Here is a 21,007-nt window from a genome sequence, read left to right on the forward strand (position 1 = left end):
TCTGCCAGCAGGGCCAACCCTATGTGGTCCAACTGCGTGACATTCATGCCACTCAAAACAAGTGGTCCGAAGATGCAAAGTGAATTCGCAGCAAAGTGCTACACAGGTGAGGTGTAAGGCCACAAAACTTGTGGTCCATAAGTGTAATGTGCAGCAAAGTGTTTGTGGCAGCAAAGTGCTGCACAGGTGCAGCAAAGTTATGACAAATGAAAAGGATACGGCAGCAAAGTGCCACGCTGTTCAGCTGCACTGATGTAGCAAAGTGCAGAAGGGATGCTGCACAGTCGATGGTGCTGCACAGTTCCACCTCCAAAATGGTCCTGGGGTGGGGGGGAGAGACAAAGCACGACCAGCAAAGTGGAAAGGGCACAAAGGTACACAGCAAAACAAGGTAATGCAGCGTGAGGGGCGCGGAAGAACGAGCAGAGCAAGCTCGTCCCTAACCGTCCGTACCTCCCCCCCCCCCCCCCCCCCATCGTCTGCTTACATTATCCTAGCCCTTCCCTGTATTTACAAATTTGTCTCTACGTCTTGTCTCCCATATCCCCCTCTAAGCCAATATCCCTCCCAGGAAAGAAGGAATGGAACAAGCACAATGTCCCATTCCGTCATGATGCGTCTTACACTTACTCAAATAGTTCACTTGGTACTGGTGTGGAGCTTCGTCCTCCTTGGTGAATGGCTGTGGATGGCGCGAAGGGATTTCTCATCCTAACTACACGACTGACATTTACTCATTTAAACTACCCGGGGTTGTACCCTGCCAATCGGCCATCTTTAAACTATGTGGGTCTCAAAACCGAATCCCCATTGCCCACTCTGCGGTGCCCCTGAAATTTGGGTCTCACGCCCACAAATTTTCATACTGTGCCCTTGCACAATTTCGGGGCTGGGTCGTGTGGCTCCACTAGCAGGTCCAACTACCTGCGCACCTCCACCACTGAAGTCACCACCCGAGCTTACCTGCTCTTGCGACTATCTAAACTGGGGAAGGCCCCTCCTGGCTCTTTACCCCTCTGATGCCCTCCTTGGCATTGGGCTACCCGGGTCCTTCCCTTGGATCCTCGGGCCCCACTCACAACTACCCTAACTGGCTCCCAGAGCCTACCTACGGCCTCACCTGGCCGACAAACTACCAGTGGCGGAGTGCCCCAATAACCATACGCACCAATTAAGCCACACACCCAGCCATTTCACTGACTTATGCACCCACCAAAGCACTACTTGCCACTACCTGCACCACAGGTGTCAATATCCAAACAATTTACCTAAGCCCTCTACCTGGCTTTAAACTACCCACCCCGGGTATTCGTGAATGGGTCCATCTGCCCCCCATTCACTCCTTTGCACCATGGATTCCACACCTTTTATTCCACACCAAGCATTCCACACTACTCATTCCACACTACTTACTCACACACCTTTTTTTCTCGCATACCTCAACACAATTCCATTTGTCTTACTCACAATTCCTCATACACACAGCATCATCTATCTAACTGGTTTTCCCCTAACACTCGTGCTTCCCCGTCATCCCGTTAAACTAAGCACTTCTTTCGTCATTATCGTCCACCTAATCTCTCTATGTCCCCACTACAGTACAATGTCCTTACTTAAATCTTTTGTCTTCTAAAGTCATCTAATTCCCTATCAATTATCCTAGCCCTCCCTCGGCTAGCTTCGGTGCCCCATGGAGGTAACCATCGCTGGCCCCCCGTGTGCCGATCACTGCAATCCCCCTAATGTAATGCTCATGGGCCCCGAATTCGTGTGAGGAATGGTTAAACCACCATTCCCCCACGTAGGGTACACTATTTCCATAAGTCCGCTATATTTGAGCCTCTTCGTGTGGAAATACATTGTCACAGCTCGGCGTCGAAAAGCCGAGCGATCCATGCTGTTGGTTTTTCTCCTGTAGGTTGGGTCCGTAAGGCATTTTCGATCCAGGCGAGGAGGCATGGATGGGCCGAGGTTCAGGGTCCCATCTCTGCGCGGGGCCTCGCGGTCCCACGCACGATGACCCAACCGCCCACGGTCAGAGCACCGCACCGGCAAGGGTGCGCGGCTCCGAAATCTCCTACCTCCCCTTGAACCTCGCCGATTGCCTTTCCCACCACGGCGCAGCACCAGCCGTACAGGGCGGGGGCCGGCACGAATCGTGCACGTCGGTCCTTGTGACACGGCCGTGACATCAATCCCCGCCGGTCCCTGCCGCACACAACTCGAGGGCTCACGTCGGCTATCCGTGAGGTAGCCCTAAACGCTACCCCGGTCGGTGTCGATGCTTGAGCCGCGTTCTCACCACACCTCACGACCCACTCCGCACTCGCACACCGAGGCGCCCCCATTCACTCCATGCATTCTGTTACAGCACACTCTCTTTCCACATCCTCTGGTGTGCATTCTCCCTCGCCCACCGTACTCGCACCTGCACACCTAGGCGCACTCATACCTTCCACACACTCCGTTACACACTTTCCTGTTACACACTCTGTAACACCCACGGGTGTGCACTCTCCTGTTGCACACCCATTCGCACACCCTCGTGCACACCCCGGCGCACACTCTTCCGTTACACACTCTCTTGTTACGTACTCCGTAACGCCCACGCGTGTGCACTCTCCTGGTGCACACCCAATCATCATCGCACTTTTTCTCCACGCTCTCGGGTGTGCACTCCTCTGTTACACACTCTGTGTATAGAGTCCATTTTGCACATGAAACAGTAAAAAAAAAAAAAAAAAATGTTGGGTGTACCTAAACTTTTGACCGGTAGTGTATATAACATGTAAGAAAATCGGCCTTTTTACTCCCGCCAGGGAGTAATGCATTCACTCGTGTCCGTGTGTGTGTGTGTGTTCGTGTGTTTATGAACAAGATATCTGGAAAAGTTCTGAACGGATTTGGATGAAAGTTGGTGGGATGATTGCCCTTGGGATAAGGAAGAATTGATAAGTTTTTGGTGAAGCTCAGGTTATTATTCCGGATCCAGGAATTTTTTTGGGAAATTTTTTTGGGAAAGATTTTTTCCGTTTTACTGCATTAAAGCTTTTATTCTTATTCTTAAATGATGTTTTTCTCCTCTAATTCCGAGATATATCAAAATAAATTCTCTGACAGTTAGGGCTAACTTTCTTTTTCATTTATTGTTTTGGGGAGAGGGGATGTTAAACAAAATGTATTATTCCAACTAAACCCACGGCGGGAGTATGCGCTCTACTGAGTGGCGTTCTAGTTCTCAGTTGTTTCGTCTTCGTCCAACAGCCATTGAAAGCTCTTGATTCATGGAAGCGCTCAACTCTGCTCCTGTACCAGGGGTCAAGATAAAAAAGAAAAAGAAGGCTGTATCACCCACGGGCAATAAGGTGAGAAGCTGTGGCTGACAGACCATGAAAGCGAAGCGACCTCTCTCTCTCTCGTCCCTCTGTGTTCCGTTGCCTGAATGCGACTGATGTTAAAGTTGCATTTTCATTTGCTCAATGGAAACCTTTTCGTTGTTGTTTTGCAGATGTCTTCTGTGCAACAATGTTGTCGTTAAAAGTATTCTTTTTTTTTCTCTCTCCCTCTTTCCCCTCCCCTCCCTCCCCCTCATTTAGGCAAACCCCTTCGACGGGGGCAGGCCCATGCAGGAGCCAGAGAAAAGTGTGGGCGAATCTCCATCGCATTGTATAGAGTCCATGGAGATCAATCCGCCTGCGAACCCGACTGATCTTGATCCTGATCCTGAACCTGAACCTGAACCTGAACCTGAACTTGAACCTGAACCTGAGGGGGAACCAATGGACTTTGGTACGAGTTTGTCCTCGCAAGCAGAACACCACTGTGCGTAACATAGCCACTTCCCGTCAAGTGTTGCTCAAAGTGTACTCTGTATTTTTAAAGGTTTCTTTTCTGTGCCATTGCGTTTATATCAATTCTGGAGACATCTGAAGATGTTGCACTAAGCAGTTCTGCCATTCTGACCTTCTGGTGTTCTATTGTACTTTTGCACGTACGTCGGATCATGCTGCTGTCAGAATGACATGCATGTCCATCTTGGATGAGCCAAGGGTGGTAACGGATATTCCCCCCCTTCCCCCCCTCTCCATTCCTGTCATGCCCTTTTTGCTCTGTAGCTGCATCCACAGACGTCGAGAATGAGAGCAGCACTGCGCTGGAGGTTGATCCAGTCCCGGTGCCGGCTGTCGAGCCCTTATGTTTGAGCCGCAAGAAAAAGACTGTGTCCTGGGCTGAAGAGAGCAAGTTGCGCGAGTTTTTCTACTTTGATATGGACGACACAGAGAGAGGTGATTGTGGTGAGCAGTTCGATGGAGTGTGTGTCGGGGAGGCAGTGTTTGGGGAGGGCACGCCATGGTGGCCAAAGGTGTAACACTTGCATGCAATTGAAGATCCTCTGAGGGGTTAAAAATCCATTCCAGTGATGACATTGTGTTGATGCTGAAGAGACACTGAACTAGGCTCGGGGTAATGGTGTTCGTTTGCTTTCCGTTATCTTGATGGATCAGTGTGAGTCGATAAAACGGCCATTTCAGGAAAATGGTTGTCTCTTTAACAGAATGTGCTTCTGCTGGTTTACTGTTTTTTTTCTTCCATGTACCCAGACAATCTAGGCCTCTTAGCAGGTACACTGTAATGACCTTGTTACCCCGCGGATGTGAAATGAAAAGCAGGGTTAAGCGACTGGTTCACTCTGTCTGTCTGTCTTCAAACATCGGTTTACAATCGAGGAACAACCCGCTTTCAATTGAATGTTGTGTTTTGAACACAAATCGGGAAAATGAACTGGAAAACTAACTTGTAGTTTAGCAGTATTCGGATTTGAATTTGTCCCGATTCCACATGCATCACATACGCAGAGGACACAAACAACAGGCACGAAGAACGAATGTAACATATTGTCGCGCGGACCCTTCGGTTAATACCAGGGCTCGCGGATGGACCAGAACGGATTTACTTGAGGCGATGACCAAACACGGATTCGGCTATAAAACGCGGGAGGAAGAAGGGAAGTGGAAGCTGTGGCAAAAGCGCATACCTGTGGAAGGCGAACCGACGGCAGCTTCGATCCTGCAGGGAAATTAATGAACTCACGAATGACAAGATTAGAAGGTACAAAAATAAAGATTTATTCACGGAACCCGAAAGAATGAAACGCGACGGTAATCAAATAAAGGGCCTAAATTGGGATCCCACACACCTCGCTTCAGAAACGAGACACAGGAAGGAATTACCAAAAGAAAAACGTTCGTTGTGTAATTGTGAATGTGGTGCGTCCTTATCTGTCCTGTCTTGCATCTCCAAGCTCCGCTGCACACCACGAGGTCCCTCGCTCCAGCACCACCGCACTGCGAAGGCCCGAGCCAACGCCCACCCCAGGCTCCTCGTCGACCGCCGACGAGGTCCGTGCACCACTCTGGGCTCCAGGAGCACCGAGCACCGCTCCAAACACCACGCAGATGGCGAGCCAACGACCACCAGGACCTCTCAAGACCAAGAAGGACCGCAAGAGCTTCAAACACACTGAGACAGCCAGACAGCACAAGGGTTCGAGCTGGATGTGCAAGAGGGCCAGAGGGACGTGCTGCGCAAGAGAGAAATGCTGGATGTGCAAGAGCGAACTGCTGAAATGTCCAGCGCGTCCCTTTTATAAGCTCCCCGGCGACGTCAGCCTTGGCGCGCCACCAACCAGCGCCTTCCACCGAACCTTCCCGCTTCGTGCCTCCCACACTCGTTCGGCTGGAGGTTCGCGCCTACCGCGCTGACCAATCACAGGCCTGTAGCACGGTGATAGCTCGTGTTACTCGATGTGGCTCGGCCTGCCAGAGGTGTAGCTGGCTGCGGCCAATGCGGCGGTGCCCCGAACTGGCCTCTTGCCTGTTCCTTCCGAAGTCATTGTCAGGGAAGGGAATTTAATTAATGTGTGCACTTCAGGGCCTGGCTAAGTGTCTATAGGTGTGCGTTGCCATAAGGGACAAAGGTTTGATTACCAGGTGTGACGCACAGGGGTTTATCTTTAATCCCTAACTATCTAACACTCAAACATCCTGGTATGTTCACAGGTATACATCTTAACCCGACAAACCGGACTAAAACACAGAACTTATTACAGGTAGATTCCCTATCGCGACAGTCGAATACCTACCTATACAGATCTACCTGGCTCGAGATTTTGCTCTACCCTACCGACATAACAATATTAAATAAGGTTGTGTGAAAGACGCTGCATCAATAGCGGTAAACATCCAGAAAAAAATATTTCTCCAACCTTTAAAATCTTTATTTGATTTAAATTGAATTATACACTTGAATACTGTGGAGGACAAATCTCCTTTTTGGCATTTTCAACTCCCTTCCGTTTAGCAGTACTTGGACAAACTATTACGGCATTTTACATCATCCCGACCAATCAAATTTGCTGCTCACAGACCCCACCCACGTCCTTGTTCCTCAAGGTGTTCTATGAACTCTCCAGTTTGAAATTGGGTAGTTGATGGAAGCTCCCCAACGTTGATAAAATGCAAGTGTTTGACCCAAAAAATTCATATGGAACGCTTTGGTTGGTCGGTGCAATGCTGCAAAAGCCAAAGCACCTGCACTCGACTACAACTTCCCGCGTACGTTTGCATTCCAACCCGACAGAAAGGTGGCGATCTTTATAATTTGGCTTTGAGTGGTGAGAGTGTGTTGGTCTTTATCCTGCAGTGAATGTGAATAAAGTAAGAGACTTTGGCGAGGCTGCCAAGCGGGATCTGTTGATGGATCGACGAGCATTTGAGACTGCGCGGGGATTAAGCCATGACAGCATGGAGGAACGCACCATGGTAAGGTGGTTGGTTCCCTGACTCTGTGCAAAATAAAAGGAACGTCGGAGCCCCTCATTGTGTTGTTTATTCACCAACCTTATATACACCTCTTTATCCCGATTAGAACTTGTAGTCGTTGCCTTGTTTGGATATTAATGTTTTGGGTCACAGACTTGTGAAGTCAAATGCAGCAGGGGCACTTGTGAGTTGCAGGGATCGTGGGTCATGGGGTCGGGTCGTATGCTTTCGAAATGGGACTGGGAAACGGCAAAGAAGCTTTCCCATGTGTTCAGGATGAGAAGATTGTGTGGCGATACTAATCATCCCCATTATTCCCTCTTGTGGACCTTTCCCCATAAATATTTTGTAATCGCCCCAGTGGACGCATCCCCGGCTGCTTGCCATGTTGCCTGGGCTGGTCGTGCACGGAAAGAATAGCTTGGAGCGACGCATCCAGCAAGAGCGTGAAATGCAGGTGTTGCAAGAGCTCTTCCTTACCAAAGAAAGGTGGGATAATCCAGGATTATTATTAACCCTTACAAAGAGGGGGATTTGGTATGTAACGGTGTTGGTGTGGGGTTTTGGAAAAGTCCTTAAGGCGATCATAAGGTGTATGACAAACTGAATAGAAAGGGTTCACATTGCATTGACATGACAGTCAAAGTTAGGCCATATCCCCACTCTGATGTCCACGGATCGGTTTCCAACAGGCCTTGAGTTGGTGCTTTGTGTGTTTGTAGTGTCCCTGACAGTCCGCACGAGCCGGACTCCGAGCCCTATGACTCCACTCAGCCCAGGATCATCCCTCTAGAAGATGTGAGTACGTCCAACAGATTCTTCTGTTTTGTCTCCTTTTCTCAATTAAGAGAAATGGGACTGTGAATTGCCGTTTTGCCTGCAGAGTACAAGGCTACCCCCGCTCTAGCAGGGAAAATGGCCTTTAAAATGCATGTTGTTGTTGTTGTCTCAATTAAGAAGATTATTAAGACTGCAACAAAGGTTAATCGGTGTACCAATTATTCGTAGGCCTCAGCTATGGACACCACACCTGCACCAGAATCTAGCCAGCAACCACCCATAGTTCCTGTTCAGGAACCAACGTCGACCAACCTCCCTCCAGTCCTTGCGACCTTGATGGATCTCGATTCTGCCGGCTCAAAGCTTCCACCCGTGCTTGCTAATCTCGTAAGCAGCATGGCTGTGATTAAAGCTGTTTCTCAGAGCCAGCCTGTCTTGCAGCACGTTGCTGCCGGTGCAATACTCAAAAACGTCCAGGAACTGTTATCAACCATCATTGTGAGTTGTGTGGTTACCTCCGTCACCAAAGGTGGATGGAGGTCATGTTTTCACACTTGTCTGTCTGTCTATTTGTCTGTTTGTGAACAGGATATCTCAATAAATTGTGGACGGATTCGGTCAAATTTGGTGGAGAGGTTGCGCATGCGACAAGGACGAAATGATTCGATTTTGGTGAAGATCCGGATCTGGATAAGGGGATTTCTAAGTGATTCTTCACCATTGAGTGATCGGGCCAAAAACAATACATCGCATGATATTTCAAAATACTGTGGATGACTGCAGACAAAACTTGGTGGATAGGTTGAGTTCCTAAGTGAAACAAACAAGCCGATTTGATTTTGGTTCAGGTCCGGATCCAGATCTGGCCTATCAATGGATACAAAACGTAAACTGTTCAGCCTGGCGGAGGTATGCGCTATACCGAGCGCCGTTCTAGTTGATAATGTTTACACTTCCTGTTACATTTCATCAATGGAATTGATCAAGATGTTGTTACTTGCCATGACAGGTGGAATGAAATTCTGAAATACCAAGTATTAATGACTGAGTTGCCGTTTTGCCTGCAGAGTACCCAGGGTGGGCAGCTGTCGGAAGAGATGATTAGGCAGCCAGAGCTTGGCGAGAGGATAAAGCAGGTGTTGGCACCTCTACAGCAGGGACCTCCACCTCCAGGTACCTTCGCATTCCATGAAGCACATTGTCGTGCCCTGTATCTATGTGGCCACTATTTTTAGATTGAACTTGGATGTTGCATCTGGTTGTTGGACGATAACCTATTGGGCTATAACAATAACGTTTTCATCTTATCTACCAGTGATGAATCCCGGCATGCCTCCAGTTCCGGGACACCCGCAGCAAGGCCCGCCTATGATGCCCCAGAACGGGATGCCCTTCCCGATGTCACACGGTGGACGTATGATGCCTTATCCCCCTGGACCCCGACCACCATTCCCAGGTAAGCTGTGGGACCACATCATGTAAACATGTGCATGACGATGACAAAGTCATGACGATGACAAAGATGACAAAGCACGTTGGATGTCTGTTTTTTGGACGTCTCTGGTCATCATCAAGTTAATGTCTACATGCGATTTTGCAATCCCAGCATGTCCCAAATAGTGCTGTCATGAATAAGGTGCAACAAGGAGAAAACTACTGAATTTTCTTTTTTTGAAGTTTGCCCTAAACACGGCTGAAAACCATTAACTGATTTGTAAATGGCTACAGAGGAAAAAGAGGAAGAGGAAAAACTGGCAAAACCATCACCTAGTCCTGAAACGAGGAAACTTCTTCACAGGACCACAGTGCAGGAGGGGGTAACTTTGTCAGGAGGAAAAATAAATTTTCCGACCCCCATCTCGAGGGGGAAGAAGAAAAAACTTGGGGAGTGGGCAGCTGAAGCGATGAAATAAAAATATTTACTTAATTTTGTCAAGAAATATCAAATGCAGAACTAATGGAAAGCTTCCTCAAACTTTAACTGCTTCGCAAAAGTATCATTGCACATAATGGGTGGAATCAACAGGACATTGATGGAGTTAAGAAGACCGCCGTAGGAAGCGAGGAGAAGCTGATGTTTCGGGCGAGGAAAAATGAAAGGTTAATGCCGGAAACGTCAGCTTCTCCTTGCTTGGCACGGCGGTAAGCGTACCTCGACCGACGCCCTGTTGATTGCAACGATTGTTATCAAGTGTTAATTTAGAGGGTGAGAGCTGGTGTGTATCGAGTGTTAATTTAGAGGATGAGAGCTGGTGTGTATCCAGCTGGTGTGTTTATCCCTGGTGTCGGCTTAGCGGTTAGGGTGCCGGCTTGGGATCCTAGGATCCTGGGTTCGAATCCTGGTCGTTCACTGAATTAACGCCAGGGGGGTTGACTCAGCCTGTCATCCTTCCGAGGTCGGCAAATTGAGTACCAGCTTGCTGGGATGAATGATCACGGTGTGTACCCCGATTTAGAATAGGTACACCGTATCCCTGCGCATCGAAGAGCGTGACCAAGGGTTGGCGTCAGGAAGGGCATCCGGCCATAAAAACATTGCCTCAAACAGGGAACAATGATTGTCATGGGGCCCGCAAGGCTAACCCCCGCTCTAGCGGGGAAAATGGCTTTAAAACGATTATTCATTCAGAGCTGGTGTGTGTCGTTTTTTTTTTTTTTGTTTGTTTTTTCTGAGTAGGAAGGCCAACAAATATCCGATATAAATTATGATTATAGATTTTTCTCCTTTGCACAAGGTTAACGGGGAACAAAGGATCAAATTGTAAGGTCTCGAATGTTATCCTGTTGGTTGTACTTTTGCCCTCATAATGACTCTATTGGAGCAGTGAATTTTGGGTATTTTTGCTTGGAATGCTTTTGTATGGCTATTTTGACCCATACCGTGAAAATAAACACTGCCCCTGCACTGCCCCTGCCGCTTTTCGCATCGCAGGGCCACCCAGGATGATGGGACCACCTCCACCTCCCCCATTTGACGAATACTGGGACGGGCCTGGCCCGGGGGATCGGGGTCGGGGACCACCTCTCAACATGCCGCAGGGACATTACATGAGAGGTCGAGGCCGCGGTTATCGTTCTCGAGGCCGTCCTAGGGGCAATTCTCAAGGTAGTGTGGCGGTTCCTTCTACTCTCTCTCTCTCTCTCTCTCTCTCTCTCTCTCTCTCTGTGTCTCTCTCTCTCTCTCTCTCTCTCTCTCTCTGTCTCTCTCTGTCTCTCTCTGTCTCTCTCTGTCTCTCTCTCTCTCTCTCTCTGTCTCTCTCTCTCTGTCTCTCTCTCTCTGTCTCTCTCTCTCTGTCTCTCTCTCTCTCTCTCTCTCTCGCCCCCTGCTGGCCTTTCGTGTGTTGGGCGTGGCAAGATGGCGTGCACTGGTGTTCGTGTGCTGTAGCTCCGTGCTTGTGTTGTGTTGTCCCCCCCCCCCCCCCCCCCCCCATTCCTTCCTTTCCCATCGCGCCTTTGTCGTGTCCTTCTTTACCACCTGTGCCCCTTTCCCTCCCTTGAGACAGAGAGAGTGAGAGAAGAGCCCAAAGGTGAGAGCAGACCCGTTCGGTTCAGTTTACCTGCTCCGTCGGTGCTGTTTACCTTACTCGCGTCGTGTGAACTTTATTATTCATTATTTCATTTCGACTTTATTTATTTTGTGTCCTTTCCGCCTGGTCAAGGTGGAAAGGTGAGACATCGCCGTTATGGCGAGTGTTCGTGCACGGCAGGAAGGGTTTGAAACCCTAACAAGGAAGCATGCTTTCGTGTGTGTCCCTCCCGAAGGTGTTCCTACCGAGGACATTATCCTAGCTGCAGGGAATGTTATCGGCGATGAAAATGTCCGCGCCGCGTCGCGGATGAACCAAAAGTTTGTTGTTTTCGTGTCGGACGAGAAGTTCATGCATGATGTTGTTAGTACCGGTCTGTCATTGAAAGGTGGGCAGTTCGTCATGGTTTCCCCGATGGACACACCGGCGATTAAAGTTATTATTTCAAATGTCGCTCCGTTTATCACAGATGATAAGTTAATGGCTGTTCTGACCCGGTATGGAACTGTTGTTTCCCGAATCTCGATGATTCCCCTGGGATGTCGGGATGAACGAATGAAACATGTTATGAGTTTCCGGAGACAAGTATTCATGGTGCTTCCTGATCGCGGCGACGATACAGGACTAAACATCTCGTTTAAAATTTCGGTAAATGATCGTCAATATCAAATGTACGCTTCGTCAGGCACCTTAACGTGCTTCCTTTGTGGAGCCTTTGGACACGTTAAAAGGTTTTGTCCCAAAGCATCTTGTACGAAGTGCGGCAAATTGGGACACACCAATGTGGGCTGTAAAAAAGAAAACACCCCGACCGTGCTTCCTCACGCCTCGACCGTGCTTCCTCACGCCTCGACCGTGCTTCCTCACGCCTCGACCGTGCTTCCTCATGCCTCGGCCGTGCTTCCTCACGCCTCGACCGTGCTTCCTCACGCCTCGACCGTGCTTCCTCACGCCTCGACCGTGCTCCCCGACGCTCAAACCGTGCTCCCCGACGCTCAAACCGTGCTTCCCGGCGCTCAAACCGTGCTACCTGAAGCCCCGACCGTGCTTCCCGACGCCCCGACTGTGCTTCCTGACGTCCCAACTGTGCTTCCCGAGGTCCCGACTACGCTTCCCGAAGCCCCAACCGTGCTACCCAAAGCCCCAACCGTGCTACCCGAAGCCCCAACCGTGCTTCCCGAAGCCCCGACTGTGCTTCCCGACGCCACGACTGTGCTTCCCGACGCCACGACTGTGCTTCCCGACGCCCCGACCGTGCTTCCCGACGCCCCGGTGCTACCCAAACCCAGTGAGATGGCACTTGGTGATGCTAGTACTGCTGGCGAACCCATGAATGAAGAACTTGTCATACTGACCAAAAAACGGAAAGCACCACTAACAAATAGCCCCGATGGTGCGATAAAGAAGGCTGTCTTGGGCAGAGACACTGTCTCTGCAAAAGAGGGCAAAACGTTTACAGCAAACGAAAATATCGAACGCCAAAGTGGAAAAGAGGATGTTACTGATTTCCCAGGCTCTGAGAATAAAGCCTACATTGATCCGAACAATGCGGCCATTTTTGAGCCTGAACGCGAAGCCCTACCGGTTCCCCCTCCAGTAGCTGAGCGGACTGGTGACCAAACAAATTGCTCTGTCTTACAAACAGAAATCGTAACCCCGGCTACGCAGAGATCTGCAGCCATTTGCCAAAGCACACATAAAGAAAGTAAGCACCAGTCTGCTCGTGAGTGTGTACCAGAGTACCCAACGAAATCTCAGGAGATGCATCCAGAGGAGCTTGTGAGAGCTGCAAGTAAAGCCCAAGATCCAGGTGGGACATTATCAGACCTGTCAGAGTCTGAGGACGAGGTGGAAGTGACTGAGCTGTCACAGTCATCAGCATCTCAGTCACAGATACCCCCAGAACACATCGTGTCGTTTCTAGCCGTAACGTACAGACAGCGTAACATAGTCATTAAAGACTATTTTGCCGATTTGGTTGCATTCATCCACACTGCAAAATCCATAATTAAAACGCCTGAACAATTTGACCTGAATAAGTCACAATACCACAGGTTAAGAAAATTCATCACACGTGCAGGTGTAGAGTGTTCCCAGCCACAGGCTGATTTCATCAATACAGGATGAAAACTATAAAACTTGCAACTTTAAATATTGTTACGGACACGACTTCGATGTTATGATGGGCCGAGCGGAATGGCCGCCGTGTTCGCACAGTTTACCCGATTATACTCGAACGTTGGCCGAATCGCGCTACGCTAGATCAATGAAGGAAAGGACACAACGGCTGGGTTAAATGACACGACACCAGGGGTACAGTTCTCAAGACCTCCGGAGGAGGATATAATATGGGGTATGCAGAACGTTTAGATTACACGGGACAAGAGGTACAGCACAGAAAGGTGGGCACTTATACACGGTCTTATCTTAGCCCTGACAGACCACAGACAAACGGGACAAGACTGACTCACACAGGGATTGATGGCAAGGAAGGGCAGGTAGTCGATGGCTCAAGATGCACCTTGGCTCAGGGGCAGAATCGACTCGGTCCGGTCCAGAGATGCGGGAGGTATCTCTCAGCGCTAGGAGGTGGCGTCCTTTCTTCTTCGTAGCTGAGGCGCATCTGACGTCACCTCCGTCTTCCTGCGCATGTCCCGCGGGGAGTGACACGCCCTCGGCTCGTTAGCTCCGCCCCAGATGGAATCGGTCCGCCGCTTCTTATTGGGTGCGGGGGGTTACCGGGCTCCGCCCTTGACGAGGAGATGACAGTGAGCCCCTGAGTGGTAACCCCGTCGGAGCACATGGTCAATGGCGGCTAACCAAGCCGGAGTGAGGACGCGCACTCCCCGCGCCGCTGTTGTTGTTGTTGGTGTTGTTGTTTCATGAGGAAGAGATGCGGGGAGGTATTGGGAGGTCCTAAACTTACTAATGGTGCCATACAATCACATTCTGTGGAACGAAGAGTCAGAATTAATGGAAACGAGTCCTTAACTGACATAGACTAAGAATAACTAGCAAGATGTCCTATAGTTGTCTACGTGAGATGCGGTGAACCTGGGTACGACATTTAATGGGGGAAAAAGGGGAAGGTCGGGGCTACAGAGTGTTGTTTACAGACAATGGGACTAGGGAATGGGGGATTGGGGATAGTTGGGGAGTATTGGGGAAATAGGGGAATATTTACAAGCGGATATGGATGGAGGCCAAATCCCATATCCGCAACATTGCACCCTTCTCTACCTCGGGGCGTCCCGACCCGATAAATTTTTACTTGCTTTAGTGTGGCACTCAGATGTAGTTCCCTCTACTATTAACTCAACCCTGAGTGCGACAGTTTTACAGATTTTTTTTTTTTTTTTTTTTATTATTATTATTTTTTTTTTTGTATACAATATCGAGGCTCGTGAAAGAGCGAACATTAATCACATGAACACACAGAAAGACAAACCGACACATAAAACATATAACATAGGGAGCGGTAGACAAGATGGGGAGAGAGGGGGAAGGACACAAACACAACATTTGAGAGCAGGGACCGAGAGACATGGAGACATCGAGAGATCTGAGAGAGGGCGAGGGCTTTGGGGGGGGGGGGGCGTGGGAAGGGGGCAGTGGGAGAGGTATAAAACATATGGACACTGCCAGGACTTCCAGGAAAGAAGTTGGAATTTCAAACAAGGTGGATCTGGGGTGAATTAGCGGGGGTAGAAAAGATCAAGGTTTTGGATAGGGGAAGATAAGAGATGGTGGTGAACAGCTGTTTTAAAGACCTGGAGGGAGGAGTGGGATTGAAGGGAGTGAGGGAGTTTGTTCCAGAGGCGGGAGAAAAGAGGAATGAAAGAGTGAAGGTGAGCGGAGAGCCGAGATTTCGGCAGTTTAACCATCAGAGGGTTGCTGGCAGATCTTGTGCGACCTGTAGGAATATTTGGGGGACAGAGCACAGAGAGAGCTGGGGGTGCAAGGCCGGAGAGGAGTCGGTAGAAGACAGAAAGACCACCTACCTGCCTGCGGTGAGTGAGTGAAAGGCCCTCAGAGATAGCTTCATCGCGGGAGATTCCAATAATTCTGAAAGCTTTGGTTTCAACAGCGTGAAGCCGAGCTAGGTGTGAGGCAGGAGCACCGGCCCATAGGGGAGAACAGTATTCCATTGAGCTGCGGATGAAAGCCTTGTATGTGGTGAGGAGCTCAGGTGTGCCGAGGAAGGACTTCGCACGACGGAGGATGCCCAGTCGGCGACTGGCTTTGGAGGCCAGCTTGGAAATGTGGTTTTCCCAAGAAAGATCATGGCAGATAGTGAGACCCAAAATCTTGAGCGACAGAACTTCTTGGAGAGGATTGTTGAGAAAGTAGATGGGAGGGTTGTCCAGTCGATCTTTTCGGAGAGACATAGTAAGAGTGTGAGATTTGTCAGGATTGAAAGACATGTTCCACTTGTTTGACCAGTCTGTGATTTTGTCCAGGTCTTCAGAGAGTGAGGAGGCAGCAGACTGCCGATCTGAGGGAAGAGGAATGGAGCGGCAGAGAGTGGAGTCATCAGCAAAGAGATAGAGAGGATTTTCGAGAGAGTCAGAGAGATCATTGATGAAGACCAGAAAAAGCACGGGGCCCAGAACACTGCCTTGGGGAACTCCAGCCTGAACAGGAAGAGGAGATGAGAGAAACCCATTCAGGGCCACACGTTGACGACGACTAGAGAGGAAGTCCGCCAGCCATGCGTGGAGATTTCCATGGATACCAAAGGAGGAGAGTTTGGTGAGCAGAGCGGGGTGCCAGACCGTGTTGAAGGCACGTGATATGTCGAGGGAGACAGCTCTAATTTCCTGTTTGGCATTGAGGACCTCCATCCATTGTTGAGACAGCAGAAGCAGCATGTCCAGAGTAGAGTGACCTGGTCTGAAACCAAATTGATGATCAGAGATCAAGCCATTGGAGAAGAGGAAAGATTTCATATCAGAAGCAATGATGGATTCCATGACTTTGCTGATAATTGGGAGAAGGCTGATTGGTCTGTAGTTGCTAGGATCTGTTTTTGCACCTTTTTTGTGCAAAGCGGTGATGTTGGCTGATTTCCAAGCAGATGGCAGTTGACCTTGAGCAAAAGAGAGGGTGAAGAGAACAGAGAGAGGGTGAGATAGAGCAGCAGAGCAGGATTTTAGGACCCGTGGGCTGATGCCGTCGGGTCCAGTTGCAGAATCAGAGTCGAGGGTTGACAGAAACTTTTCCACCTTGTCAGGAGGAAAGGACACGGAGTCCAGGAGCAGCAGGGTACGACTGGGTATGGTGGGTACAGAGAGGGATGGGTTTGGGACACAAGATTTAGAGGCAAACACAGAGTTGAGGCATTCAGCTTTTTCACGTGTGGAGTCAGCTGTGTAGCCGTTTGAGGTAAGGGAGGGGATGGAGGGGGAACAAACACCAGAAACGGATTTGACCAGACGCCACCAGGATTTGGAAGAGGGAGACAGATAAGAGAGTTCGGTCTTGAGAACGGAGAGATATTGTTTCCTGGCTCTCCTGAGGGTGGACACACACTTGTTTCGGGCTTTGTGAAAGGAAATGAGATTTCCTTCCGTTGGATTTGCTTTCCAGGAGACGAAGGCAAGTTGTTTCTGGGCAACAGCCTCACCACAAGATTCCGTGTACCATGGACGGGAGGAAGGGTATGACAACTGAAGACGAGATGGGATAAATCTGTGCATGAGAGAGAGCAATTTACTTTGGAAGAATTCCCAGGATGAGTTGATGTCAGAGGTGGTAGAGATGGGAGACCAGTCCAGATGATTGATGGCTGCTTGAAGACCGTGCCAGTTGGCCTGAGTGAAATGCCAGACTCGTCGACGCTGAGCAGGCTCCCTGAGGATGGTCAGAGAGATGTCCACTTTAACAAGGACATGATCAGATGATCCGATCGGAGCAGAAGAAGAGCAGCAGACATTTTCAGGGAAGTTAGTCATAACCAAGTCCAGAAGAGAAGATGTTCCGTTGACTGAGATCCGGGTCGGGAAATTGACAGATTGTGTCAGTCCCAGTGAGTCGCAGAAGTCCTTTGCTGAGGAGCCATGGCTGGTGAGAGAGGTACCCACACCCAGCCAACTGGCATGATGACAGTTGAAATCACCACATATGAGGAAGAGAGAGTTGGGATGAGTAGATAGAAGTTGGTCCATATCATCAGACAGCGAGATGTAGATGGAGTCATCACTGTTTGGTGGACGGTACAACACACATATGAACAAGAGGTGGGAGCGAAGGGGAAGCCGTAGCCAGAGGTATTCCTGGGGGTGAGGTGGAGAGAGTGCAGTGCAGGGCGAGTGAGGAAGGGAGTTTTTGATAAAGATAGCAACCCCGCCTCCAGGACGAGGCTCAGGTCTATCATACCGGAGGAGGGAGTAGCCCGGGAGAGATACTATGGAATCAGAGACATCATAAAGGAGGAAAGTTTCTGTTAAGCAGATCACGTCTGGTTTGACAGAAGCAACCTGTATGGAGAGATCAGTTAAGTTTGAACGAAGGCCCCGGATGTTTGAGGTCCATACCGTTAATGAAGAGGAAGGGGGAGCATCAGATACAGAACAGGGGGGAGGAGGGGTAGGGTAAGATGTGGAAGAGGTGGAAGAGGTAGGGAGAGCTGTTGAAGGTGTGTCAGAGATTTCAGAATAGCTCGGAGAAAGGGAAGGATGGGGCGGACAAAAGGTTTGATGGTGATTGGGTGAGCCACAATGAGGTGTTATTTGAGGAGGGGGAAGAGCGAGGCAGAAGGTTGGGGGAGATGGAGGTGAGAGTTTGAAGGGGGAAGAAGTGGGGAGGACGCTTTGAGGAGGGGGAGTGAGCGGGGGGAAATTGAGAAATGTTCACAATGAGATGTTCACAAATGAGTAAATATGTCCCCCTGCGACGTTGCACCCTTCTCCTCACAGAAACACACCCACAGGATAACCGAATCGCGGAAAGAATCCTCAAACTAAACATACAGCCGGTAGGGAGCATTATTTACACAAGACTACACTGATATTTACACTACGATCCAGGACCTGTTTTTGGAGGAACACATGCAGATGTTATGCATAGAGAGAGCACGCATGCCAGCATCGATACACCAACCCACGAGTGCTCTGTGGCCCTACGGCCTTTAATAATGTGCAGAGCACTCCATCCAAGCACCAAAAGCACCACCCCATCATGTACAGTCAGCACCATCCGGTGCACCAATAAAGTGTTCATAGTCACCGGTGGTGTCGCAGCCGGCCGATGTTCTGCTGCTGGTCTTGCCTTCATGTGGTGCACTTGGCCTTCTTGCTTCTTTAAAAATAAAGAAAGGCGCCAACCGCGTCCATTTCTGAATTGTGGCCGTCAGGGGGGCCAACTATAAGTGGTTCACCTGGATGGCATAGGTGCCACGTTGACCCAGAGGTCCATCAACGGGTGGTGCTTGCCCGCAAAAGAACTGCGGTCCATTGTGGGTGGCCACCAAAATTGCGGTCCATATGGTGTATCGATCCAGGCAGCAAGCAGCGAAAGTGCAGGCCCACAACTGCGGAGCCAGCACCTCTCTCTCCTCTCTCTCTGCCCCAAAGCCAGATCCTCGGAGGTGGGAGACAAAAGAAGAAGACAAGTGGGTAAGGTGGTAAGGGCGCAAAAGTGCACGCAATACAAGGTGATGCACACTGGGGGCACATGGGAACCAGGTGAGACAGGTACGTTCCTACCGTACGCCCCCCCCCCCCCCACCAGGTAACCTACATTGCCCCTCCCTTACCCCTTACTGTATCCACAAAACACAACACTACCCATAAACATCTACTTTACAAATCAACAAACGTCCCTACTGTCTTCCCCGTTCCTCCCATAAACCAAATTCGTCTTCTCTCCCTCCTAACCAATCAAATTTGCTATTTCCAACTCTCATCAAAATTTGCCATCTCCAACTCAACATCAAAATTTGCCATCACCAATTCATCATCAGTCCCTCCTAAGGAGGGAGAGATGGAATCACCCCAATGTCTCATCCACGTCGTGATGCGTCTCACCAATCCACACAGCAATTCTCATTTCCTGCACACAGAACAAAGAAAACACAGGTGTGGAGTCATCATCATCACCACAGGTAAGTGGCTGCGTATGGTGCGACAGGTTCATCAATCCTAACTATTTCCTAAATGACTTTAACAACTTTACATTACCCGGGGTCTTTCTCCTGCCAAACCATTGGCCCTCTTACACTATGGGTTCTAAAAACCAATTCCCATTGACCAAACTGTGGTGCTTTTCAATTTGGGGTCTCACTCCCCCGATTCATCTCCCGGTGCCTTCGCACAATTTCTGGGCTGTGACGTGTAGCTCTCCCAGCAGGTCTACCCACCTGCACACCTCCACCACTGCAGTTGCCTCCGAGCTTACCTGCTCCTTACCCTAACCTAACTACCTGGGGAAGGCCTTCTGGCGCTCTCCCCACTCGGTGCCCTCTCTGGCACTGGGCTACCCGGGTCCGTCCTCCGGATCCTCGGGCCCCACTGACACTAACGGCTCCCAGAGCCCACCTGCGGCCTCACCTGGCCGACATCCTCACAGTGGTGGAGTGCCCAACCAACTACACACACTAACAGGCTACACGCCCAGCCATTTCCACAACACTAATGCACCCATCCACAATACCATTCTGCAACCGCACCACAAATGCCAATATACAACCACAATTTACCTATACCCTCTACCTAACACTTACACTACCCGCCCCGGGTACTCGTGAAAGGGGTCCACTCTTCCCCCATCCACACCTTCGCACCATGCACACCACTCCGTACCACTTACTCCAACTCTCTCCACACCACTCATTCTCTGCTCCATATATTCCACACACCTGTACTTGCACACCTGTGCTCTCACACCTGGTGCCACCTGCACCCTTCTCTCCCCAAGCGCATTCGCGCTGATCCACAACACTCACTACTCATCCACTGCTCCACACACCTGTCCAGTTCTCACACAGCATCATCTCATCTAACTACTCCCCTCTGAAACTTGCGCTTCCCAGTCGTCCCTTTAAAGTATTGCGCTCCCACGTCATTATCATCCATACTAATCTACCTGCGTCCCCACTACAGGTATCAGTCACTAACTAACCCTTAACGTTACCTAATGTCATCTTCGCTAGATCCCTATCAATATAACCAAGCCCTCCCTGGCTCGGTTGTCATAGCCACCCCATAAACTATTGCGCATTTGCCCCCCATGGGAAGGGTGGCAGGGATGCCACCCTTACCCACTGGGCCCATCGCTCACTACCAATTTTGCACATCAAATTTCAACAAATCAAAAATTTGCCAATCACTGCCCATCATCTGCCAATCATTACTGCCAATCCTTTGCCAATCAAATTTTGTTTTTCTAATTTCGGGGCCAAAACACTATCCTCGTCATTACAGCCTACTTACTAATGCCTCTCGGTGCGCCAATTTACTTCTAAAGCTCGGCTGCATACAGCCAAGCCATGAATGCGGGTTGTTCTGTGCCAGCGGCTGGATGCGTCCCGCATTCGGGGCAGGGACGGGGGCTTACCCGGCCCGAGACCCCACGCACCATCTCGGCACGGAGCCATCCCATGGCCCGATCTCGACCTGCCGGTATGCCTCAACAAAAAGTGGTCGCCATGACGATCCTTCCTATCGGGCTGCCCGCTCCGCCTAGTGGAGCACAGACGCGGCCGTTCAAAGCGAGGCCCAGCGTGGATCGCGCACGGCGGTCCTTTCGAACCCGCCGTGGCTCGGATCCCCGCTGGTTCTCGCGGCACGCTAAGCCCGGCACGCAACGAGGGCCCGATTCGGCTATAAGTCGTTCTAACCTCTAACCCGGTTACCGTCGATGCTTCACCTGCATGCTTAC

General features: G+C 50.1%; 1 protein-coding gene across 6 annotated transcripts in view; it reads left to right on the forward strand.

Annotated features, from left to right (window-relative positions):
* LOC137438791 (serine/threonine-protein phosphatase 1 regulatory subunit 10-like) overlaps window positions 1-21,007 on the forward strand; it is a 35,605-nt gene that overhangs the window by 4,405 nt on the left and 10,193 nt on the right. The window contains exons 2-12 of one of the 6 annotated variants that reach the window (XM_078767260.1): window positions 9-106; window positions 3,265-3,365; window positions 3,597-3,822; window positions 4,116-4,295; window positions 6,703-6,821; window positions 7,183-7,310; window positions 7,544-7,619; window positions 7,830-8,099; window positions 8,669-8,774; window positions 8,917-9,057; window positions 10,534-10,707. In XM_078767260.1, coding sequence (XP_078623386.1) covers window positions 3,285-3,365; window positions 3,597-3,822; window positions 4,116-4,295; window positions 6,703-6,821; window positions 7,183-7,310; window positions 7,544-7,619; window positions 7,830-8,099; window positions 8,669-8,774; window positions 8,917-9,057; window positions 10,534-10,707 — 1,501 coding nt within the window. In that variant the 5' untranslated portion in view covers window positions 9-106; window positions 3,265-3,284. The remainder of the gene's footprint in view (window positions 1-8; window positions 107-3,264; window positions 3,366-3,596; window positions 3,823-4,115; window positions 4,296-6,702; window positions 6,822-7,182; window positions 7,311-7,543; window positions 7,620-7,829; window positions 8,100-8,668; window positions 8,775-8,916; window positions 9,058-10,533; window positions 10,708-21,007) is intronic. The other 5 variants (XM_068134153.2, XM_068134156.2, XM_078767261.1 and 2 more) reach the window with 5 other exon arrangements.

This window comes from Myxine glutinosa, chromosome 13 (genome assembly GCF_964187855.1).
Source record: "Myxine glutinosa chromosome 13, kmMyxGlut1.1, whole genome shotgun sequence".
NCBI lineage: Eukaryota > Metazoa > Chordata > Myxini > Myxiniformes > Myxinidae > Myxine > Myxine glutinosa.